The sequence below is a fragment of the Dryobates pubescens genome, chromosome 28 (assembly GCF_014839835.1).
Source record: "Dryobates pubescens isolate bDryPub1 chromosome 28, bDryPub1.pri, whole genome shotgun sequence".
In the NCBI taxonomy this organism is placed as follows: Eukaryota; Metazoa; Chordata; class Aves; order Piciformes; family Picidae; genus Dryobates; species Dryobates pubescens.
In genome coordinates, this window is record NC_071639.1 from 7,763,898 (window position 1) to 7,773,799 (window position 9,902).

The following is a 9,902-nucleotide window of genomic DNA, read 5'->3' on the forward strand; positions in this document are numbered from 1 at the left end:
AAGGAGAAGGAATGTGGCATAGAAGACAGCACCATTTTAAAACCAGTGTGGCCCAATAACAGCCAGAGGAGCAGGCTTCTGGGTGCACATGCAATGATTTCTTTGACAAATAAACACCAGAGAGGGCTAGGTAAACTAATGGCCATCATTATAAATGCTTCACATCTTTTATTTGTTCTGTCATCAGCTAATACTGGCTCACAGGTTGCAATTAACACTAGGGCTGGGGAGGTAATAATTATGGTCTTGCTACTGGACAGAAATTACCTCATTTATCTGCATTAGGGACACAGCAATCTGTTTCAAGCACAGCGTGCTTTTGTAACTGAACATCTTGAATCCTGAAATGCCCTGGGGGATGAGCAAAAAAAGCATCTTTTAGTTTCAAACTTTTAATGTCCAAAACTTTCCCCAGGTTTCATCAGGACAAAACCATGACCTTTTGAGGTTCTTCATCTCAAGGGAACCTCCCACTCTTGTGCTGTTCACAGCAGCCATCAGGGATGCAGCAAAGCGGAGTTAAATCTGGTTTCCTACATAGGTAGTCCCACCAGCAGATTACCACGAAGTCTCATTCACTCTATTAAAAAAAGAATCTAGTCTGGATATAAGAAATCTTGCTGAACATGCAGCCTTCAGAAAATTCAATCCCTCTTGCCCATGTTTTGCGTCATCTACATTTTCTGACAAGACAAAAGAGAAGATTCATGATCTGGCTCCTGCGCTCATAGGAGCCAACACAGGTTAGACTTCTGAAGGTGGACCACAGCCCCCCACATCCCTACAAGGAAAAAACAGTGTAAGGAATCAACTGACCATCAAGGGGAAGCTGAAACTGAAGGTCAAACTGACTGCAGTGGCTACAAACAGAAGGCTGGCCTAGACGGTGTCACTATTTTTACTGGCACCTACATGGTGTCACTTGTGAACAGGCCTTTCTGGGGAGATCAAGGGTCACATCTACCCCATCTGGAAATATTATTTGGGATGTGCTAGCACGTCCCAAAATGCAGGCAGGCTCCCTGCAGAAGTATTGCTGCACAAGTGCTCTGACCAAGCAGGACCGGGCTGTGGGGATGCTATCTCCTCAGAACTCTTGCTCTTTAGTTCAGCTGTAGTGAGGAGAATGGGATGCAAGGGAGTCAAACCCACTGCCTCAATCAGCTGGTGTCTCTCAGAACAATGACAGAGAGTGAATATGCATTAAAGGAATGCTTTCTTAAATGATGAGAAAAACCAAGTCAGAGAAAGCTGAAAAACAAGCTTCAAAACTGCCATGTTTTCAATAAAAACCACAGGGAGATGGCTGACAAGACATAAATAAGCAGAGACAGGTAGATTAAGTGGTTCACAACATGAATTTCACAACCACCAATACTTACACACTTTACAGTCATAGCAATTTATGAGTCCCCATCCAGCTGTTCTTGCAACAGGTGATTTCAGCTGAGTTTTCTGATGGTTTGGGGGTGCTTTTTTATAGTGGAGGTTTTTTTAAGTCGATCTTCTTCTGCGAGTTCTTCTTCCTAAGATTTCCTGGTAATTAGCCCTAATCTGTATTCAAGTGCTGATCTGTAAGGCTATCTGCTGACTTAAAGGAAGGGAACACCTCACTAATAGCCCCAGTGTTTCCCTCTGCCTGCAGAAACAACAGCGATAAGGACAGAGACTCCAGCCATCTCCAAAGAGACTGAGCCACAAAGAACCCCTCTGATCGTTGCTGGCATCTGGCCTTCCCCTCATTAGCACATTAAAGCTGCTCTGTCCATCCCATAAGAGCCACTCTGTCCATTCCTCCAGCTTTCTCTAAGGAGCCATTTACAGTGCTGCTCCTTTGAAACCCCCTTAGTTCAAGAGGCAGTAACCCCTTCCCAAAGCCCACGGCACAGCCAGTGTCAAAAATTCCCACTTAGAGACAGGCACCCAGTAAGTACCGGCCATCTGAACGTCATAGGTAGACAGAAGACACCCGGATATTTCTCCTCCTCAAACTGCCCCTCCTAGGGAAAGTCTTTCCCCAGGCAGTGTGTGGGATGCTGGGTTTAGATTACCCTGTACTTACCGTAGCAAATCACTCCAAACAATTCCTCTTTCTGAAAAGGACCAACAAGGGTTTGTATCTCCTAAGGTGCAAATCCTCAGGAGCGAAAACAAAACAAGGAAGAGAAAGATTTCCAGCACTGACTCCGAAACCTGTTAGGAAATCATGCTCTGACGCTTTGAAACCATACCTGGACAAACTCCCAGCCCCTACTCCAGCAGCGATGGGGATGCTTTATGTACTTTAACTCACCTCCACTTCCAAATCAAAGCATTCCTAGCGTCCTAAGGCATATCAATAAGTGTGCACTGAAAGAAGTTGTTTGGAGGAGAACGGGAAGAGCATCCTTTTGTCCCATTTTACGAGTATTTCTCTTATGCACCCCCTTTATTGGGAATGCAGCTAATTTGCAGAGGCCACTTGCTTTTCAAATACCAATTACAAGCAAACTCACGTGAAAAGAAAACAGAGGACAATTCTTCATCAGTTCCTTTCTATATCCTCTACCAGGCTGCTTTCCTACAGGCAGATATGACCTTCACACTTCCCCAACCGAAAAAGAATACTACTAGCAGGTACAAGAAAGACAGTTGCTTTATCTAGACTCTGAACTATTTTTCTTTGACTCAGAATGGCATAAATATTTCTATCTAAAAGGTGAGCTACAGCTACCTGAATTGGCCTCAGACTCATTCTTCTACAGTCACTATTCTTCTGGCTGGACTTTGAGAAGGTATTTGCACTTTTTAAGAGCAAAAATCCCAAAGGAATCCAACCCCTTTGTTTCGAAGAAGAAAGCCAAGCAACTGAAGGTTATGAGTACTCAACTATTCTTTCTTTTGGATTCCAAAAAATGATATGTTTGATCCTTGACTTGCTTTTCATACAGGAAAAAAATGCCATAAATTATTTGGCTGGTTTGCCTCTCTGATCAGTCAGCTGAAAGACATTATTGCTTTGGGGCAATGAAATATGTGGCCTCAATTTCATTATTATTCAGTTTCAAGCTCTTTTTAGTACCTAAACTTCCTCTGTCTGATTTACTATGTGGATGTGTTACTAGGTAAAAAAAAAAAGTGGGTTATAGCTTTTGATACTTGCAGTGTCATTTAAACACCTCTCATCTCTGAAGAGTTAGCAGCCTTGACACACGGCTCAAGTTCAAAGTTAGTCAGCTAGTGGGCCAAATTCTTTCTTAACTCCACTACCAGGGATGAGTTGGGCCTGTAACATACTCAACAAGGCAAAAGTTTTACCCAGGCTATACCAAGACAGCCAGGCTTTCTGACAAGCAGAATCCAAATTGCTGTTCTTCGTGGAATTTTGCTCAATAAATCACTGCCTTGTTTAATGAAATTACACTTGTTAGCAATATTATTTTTAAATCCTTTTCCTCAGAAAGACCATTAATTAATTATGGTAATTAGGCCCTACACTGGCTTTATGCACAAGGCTACAATTAATCTGATAAAGTGAGTAAATGAGCAAAGTGGAAAGAGCCTCAGCATTGCTTCAGCAAAAGCTTTTGCAATTCACTTATGCAGAGAACATAACTACAAAGCTCTGTAAAAGATTGCAAGGGTCTTAATGAGTCTGAAATTACTCCATTTTTTGGATATCAAGTTGAGTATGCCTCTAAGATTCTGACATGATTTTTAGGAAACCTGTGAAAAATCCCAAGTGTCATTTAGCAAGAGAGAACAAGAGAAGAGAAGAGAAGAGAAGAGAAGAGAAGAGAAGAGAAGAGAAGAGAAGAGAAGAGAAGAGAAGAGAAGAGAAGAGAAGAGAAGAGAAGAGAAGAGAAGAGAAGAGAAGAGAGAAGAGAAGAGAAGAGAAGAGAAGAGAAGAGAAGAGAAGAGAAGAGAAGAGAAGAGAAGAGAAGAGAAGAGAAGAGAAGAGAAGAGAAGAGAAGAGAAGAGAAGAGAAGAGAAGAGAAGAGAAGAGAAGAGAAGAGAAGTAACCAGGTTGGAAAAGGCCTTTGAGATCATCACATGAACTTCAAAAAGCAAGGTAAATCACAGCTGGATTGTGCAGCAAGTATTCCTTAAGAAATTACTAAAAGATAGAAGTGGGCAAACCCAGAACAATGAATATGCCACCCAGCTTTCTGTAAAAAGGAAGTCCTCAACCAGGAAAGCAATACAATAGCAGGACCTTAAGCATCACTTTGGAGAGCTGAGTTCATTGACACAGTTATGGCATTCTTTGCTTCCTGGAGTAATCTCATTTACTTGGGTAAAACCACTTTGCCAACTAGTACCTGAAGATATTAACTCATTTTCCTTGCAGAAACTTCCTTTTCCTTCCTTGTGCTAGTGCCTAGAACTGCAGAGATAACGTCCATGTACAAACAGGAACCTTGTTTATTTGCTTTCATTTAGATAAATAACTTGCAAGAATCCTGCAAGGATATCACTGGGCAATCTGCTCCTCCAGTGTTTCAGCAATGTTTACTCTCTGCCTAGTTCTTCTAAGAGGTCTTCCAGCCTTCCCAACATGAGATCCACCTGCAAATTATTTCAAAAAGCTTCAGGAACCACAGACAGCCTTTGGCAGATGATTCTCTGCCCTTGATGCTTCAGGTCACCCATAGAGTACAAGGAAGAGAGTCAAGCCACCCCTCTGTGCTGAGATACAGCCAGACAGAGCGGGTTCAGTCCTATCAGCAGGTATCTCTGAAATATGCAGGTGGCTGGGCTGAGGCATGGAGAACCACAGAACTCCAAAGAACTCCAACTGCATGATTTTCTCCTTTTTTCCCTGCTTTTCGCTATAGGTGGGAGGCAACACGGAGCAGGTGAGTCACAGCTTATTAAGTGGTCCTCTACAAGCAGACAGAGTTGGTGGAGTCCAATTTTGACTTTGCAGAGGCTGTGGGGAAGCAAGCAAGTATCCAACATCATTCTTTCTCTCCCCTACAGTATAGCAAGGCAGGGTCAGCCAGGGATACCTGTTCAGCAAATGTCACAAGGAAGGTACCAGGCAGGGCCCTGCAGCTGGGATCCATGGACCATGAGTGTGAGTCACAGGTCCAGGAATGTATTTGCTGTATGTATTCACCACAGCATCTCCCCTTAATGCAACAGCAATTCAAAGCCATCCACTTCAGACTTCAAAAACAACAGGAAACCTGTTCCTGTTGCCACAGGTCCCGTTCACAATGGCTGGCAGCTCAGAATTTATACCCAAACTGTTCCAGTCAGCCCCACAATTTCACTGAGCAGCTCCAGTCCTCCTTGATTCTGACCCTTCAGTTTCGTGTTTCACTTTGGTTTTGTTATGACAAACTTTTTCACAGAGTGCAGTATTTGCTGTGATCACTGAAATAGACTTCTACAGTCAACCAGCCCTGATTTTAGTTTGTTCTCTCTAACACCCTGGAGGGGGTGTTAGAGTGTTTCTCTATTACCTCGGGATCTATTGAGTGGCTAGGGAGGAGGTGTTGGAAGGTGATGATAAAATAAGTTTCCATAGCTTGTAAAGCAATTTTAAAAGAAGCCTTCAAAGGCAATTCAGGAATTACCAAGTGCCTGGTGACCAAACTACTACACATAAAGCAAGACAGAAATAGTGCTCAGTCCCTGACAGTGTCTATCACCATTCTCCTGATGTCTTGTTTGCTCCTTTACCGTACCAGACTCTGCCCCCCATCCAGGGACAGACTTTTCAGTAGGGCCTGCAGTGACAGGGCAAGGGGTAATGGTTTTAAACTAAAAGAGAGTCGATTCAGACTAGATACAAGAAAGACATTTTTCTTATTATGAGAGTGGTGAGAGGTTGCCCAGAGGTGGTAGATGATGCTCCCCCTGAAAACAATGAAGGTCAGGTTGGACAGGGCTCTCAGTAACCTGATCTAGTTAAAGATGTCTCTGCTCATTGCAGGGAAGGGAGACAAGATGACCTTTAAAAGTCCCTTCTGACCCAAACTATTATACGATTCCACCAGCTACAAGCAGGTTTCTGTCAATCCCAGCTGTTGTCAACCTTTTTATTTCATTCACCTGCCTGAGAAGCTACCAAATTTGTCTAGCAGAAAACAGAAGCACTTAAGTGCAGCTCAATGAGTCAGTTTCATGAATGGGTCTCAAGCAAATAGTGCACTGCCCCCTTTCCCATAGAAAAACACTACTGAAAGAAGCCAATGTTTGGTTTGTTCTGCACTCCCACCTCTCTAGGGACACAGCATGTATATTTCTTCCTTTCCCTTACACATTTGCATGCTATTGTTTCCACAGAAGATGAAAACATAAACACTGTGTCAGGATTCATTTCACTGTATCAACATCAATAGGGCATGAAAGCCATGATGTTACATAGGCTGAGTCTTCTGTTCCCATGTAAAGTGGAAGGAAACCTAGCTCAGACAAAATTTCCCTTGCTACAGGCTTTGGGATGGGCTCAGGATTCTCTTACACAAAGAAAAGTCTGCCTTAAAACACCTCAGACACAAGTCTTCTCCTTCTCCATAAATCACAGGAATTGGGAAAAAAAAATACCCTCATTTCTTTTTTGAGGAGAAAAGAGTATGTTCACCAAAATGTATGTGGGCTCCTGTTCATTAGGATGCTCCTCCTGAGTGATGGAAGATCTCATTTCTAGAGCTTGTGAATCAGAACAGGGATTTGAATTTTGGTCATTAGACTCAATTTCTATCTCTTCCCTTTCAGAAAAAAAAGAACCCTAGCTATGACAACTGTGGTCAATTCTTTGGGTCCCCAGAGGTCACCCTTGAGGAGGACAATCTTCTTCTGATCTCTATCTCATCCTCTCCATCATACATCTCCTGCTGCCCCTGAGAAAACTTGGTTACTCTACTGTCTTATTTCAGGACTGACACACAGCTCAGGATGACCAAGCAGGAGGAGAGCTGGATTTTGCAAGCACATGACACTTAAGATGACAGAAATGGTGGAGCTGGGGAACTGAGAGTCTCAAGCACACATGTGCAAGAAAATGTGTAATTGAGTTTGAGCTGAAGCAACTCTTGTTCCAACTTCTCACTGGAATAACAAAGGCTAAGTATTTCCTCCCTTACTGAAGCTTTTGAGGACATTCCTAGAACTCTAACAGTTAATTAACTGCATTTAACAGCAGTGATCTGTAAGCAGTTCAATACCTTCAGGTATCTGTAGCAATGATAATTTCCTAGTGGTTAAAAGCTTGGGTCAAAGACCTTCCTCTTCAAAACCTGTAACTAGTGCGTCCATAGAGAAGAGCTGCTTCTCTCAGCAGCTCATCCGTGTTACAGGTATCTGAAACTAACGCGGGGACAATAAAGCTGACACTGTAGGCACCATCCCATTGCTGCTCACAACGCTGCAACCGCTCTGTGTAGAACGCAGAAGTCATTAGGCAGAAGTGATGGCTTCAGCTGCCTTCTCATACCGGAGTTCAGAGCCTCCGTCTGGAGAAGTACAACCAGTGAGGCTCTGCACAAATTGTTTTCTTGTAAAAACCTCAGCTCTGGTCAAACGCAGCGCAGAAGAAACAAGTGGCAAAGAGGAAAGCGTGAAGGACTTCAGTAAGATGGTTCCAGTGTTTTCCTGTGCTTTCGGTGCACGGATTTACCGCGAGTAGGCTGCGGTTCTGTCTTTGCACTGACAATCCTGAGCCACACGCACGGGCGGCCCGACCAGCTCGGCAGCATCCCGCTGCTGTCGCTGGAGGAGCCCCGGCCAGTCGAGCTGATGGGAAACGGGGCAAAAATCCCACACGGGGCCACTGGGCACTGGGGAGCGTCAGCCTGCAGCCGGCCGCTGACATGGACCCCCGCCGCAGGGCCGCCCCGTCCCCGCCGCTCCCCTCACCCGGATACTGCGCTCCAACTTCCCCGGCGGCACCGCGGCCACCGGCCGAGCTGCGGCAGCGGGGACGCCGCTTCCCTCCTCCCCGCCGCCCCTTCGCGGCTCCGCGACGGGCTAGGAAACCTGGAGAAGCCGGAAGGCACTGGGAGCCCGCTGTGGGTGTGTGCCTGCGGGCAGGACAGGCGTGACCGGCACAGGAGCTGGTCCCGGTGCTGGCCCCTGCGGGGAGGGAGCCGCACCTCACACAGCCGCCTCGGAGGCAACAATGGGCCCGGAGAGGCTTGCCGCCGCCGCCCCCTGTCCTCGGCTGCTGCGGGGAAAGGCTCTGCGAGCCCAGCCGAGCCGAACCGATCGGAGCCGAGTTGAGCAAACCTCCCTGCCGAAACCTTTGTGTCTCCCGCCCTGCTCCACCCCGCCGAGAGGGTCGGGCTGCGGGATGCCCCGACGGCCACCCCCGGGACCTGCGAGCCCCAGGGTGAGCGGCGGCAGGGCGGGGAGCCGCGGTATGCTCTGCCGTGCCGCTGGAGACCCATTCCATCCCCTGTCCTCACCTGTTCAGCACTTTCCTGATCCTCTGGCGCACGCTGGAGGAGGGAGCGGAGATGCCGCTCCTGCCGCCGCCGCTGCCGCCCTCCGCCGGCAGGTTTTCGATGGTGGCCACGACATGGCTGGGCTGCGGCGGGTGGTGCGGCGGCGGCGGTGGCTGCGGTGGCGGCGGGTGGCGGTGGTGGTGGTGGCGCTCGGGCGAGAGCATCGCGGCGGGGCTGCGCCTCAGCGGAGAGCGGGGAGCATCCCGGCGGGAGGGCGGCGGGCGCTGCTGCCGCCGGCGCTGGCTCCCTCGGCTTCCGGGCAGCGCCAGACCCTCGCCCGCTCCTCCCTCACTGGGCTGCCATGCAGCGAGGGGCGGGCTGCCGCCGCCAGCGACTTGCCGCTCACGGTCGACGAAGTGGCAGCAGTTGGGCGACCCTCCTCCTCCTCCTCCTCCCACACCCCCCGCGCCTAGCCGGTGCCTCCCCCCGGCGGAACCGCCGCCGTCACCGCTTCCTCGATCCCCCTTTGTTCCCCGCTCGCCGCCGCCCAGCGCACGGTTGCCGCTGCAGCCCAACACGGCTCGTTCTGGCGGCGGCAACGAAACCCCCTCGGAGGAGCCGTGTGCGGCAGCGGCCGCCCCTGCGCGACGCGTTGCCGCCGGCAGAGCGCGGCGGAAGCCACCAGGGGGCGCGAGTGGCAGCGCTCCCGCCCGCGGGGCCTGTGCAGCCGAGGGACCCGCGGCAGCTCCGGCAGGGGATGGGACGGGAGCTCCCTTGGAGGTCCCTCCCCGGCGTGTTGAGTCCTGCCCTGCAATGCGGGGTCCTTCTCCCAGGGTCTGGTGCCGCCGTCCGGTCCGTGCTCGCTGAGCTCCGCGCTAGTTCGCAGAGGGACGAGGTGGGAGCCCGTCAGCTGAGCACTTCGTTTACCCCCAAACTTCATCCCATTAACCACTCATCGTTTTTCTTGTGGGGTGCTTAGTTGCCTTTTTGTGGCGTTTGGTTTGTTTGATTGGTTGGTTGGGGGTTTTGGCAGGAAATCGGCAGCTGGCTCTTGCCTACAGCCCGGCAACACCACGCCTCCTCCCTCCGTGTGCGCACCTGGGAGCTGCTGCCCATTTGTCCCCTGAACCTCTGCTTGCCTGCAGTGATTTGGGAAAGGTACAAATAAAAAGTGCCTCTGAACAGCATCCTTCACTCTCATACTGCCCAAAAGGCATGTCAGGGGCTGTGGGAGGGATGGCACTCGCTGCAAAGTTCAGAGCTCCATGCATCTTTCATAAGGACAGTGCACTTCAAGTTCATGCCTGAGCCAGGCTTGCTCCAAACTTGTGATACTCTCTCTGAAAACAAAGAAGACTGACGTGGGTTTGATATTTCTTACCCTAAAAAGAAAAATATTACATTTTTACCCTTCACTCAAAGGGTTCTCAAACCCTGGAACAGGCTCCGCAGGGAGGTGGTTGAATCCCCCATCCCTGGAGGTTTTTAAGAGGCAGAGATGTGGTGCTGAGGCAGATGGTTTGACAC

The 9,902-nt window shown here is 48.7% G+C and overlaps 1 protein-coding gene across 1 annotated transcript in view; it reads right to left on the reverse strand.

Annotated features, from left to right (window-relative positions):
- SLC35F1 (solute carrier family 35 member F1) overlaps window positions 1-8,835 on the reverse strand; it is a 217,616-nt gene extending 208,781 nt beyond the window's left edge. The window contains exon 1 of the mRNA XM_054174074.1: window positions 8,397-8,835. Coding sequence (XP_054030049.1) covers window positions 8,397-8,599 — 203 coding nt within the window. The 5' untranslated portion in view covers window positions 8,600-8,835. The remainder of the gene's footprint in view (window positions 1-8,396) is intronic.
- Window positions 8,836-9,902: the final 1,067 nt, after the last annotated feature.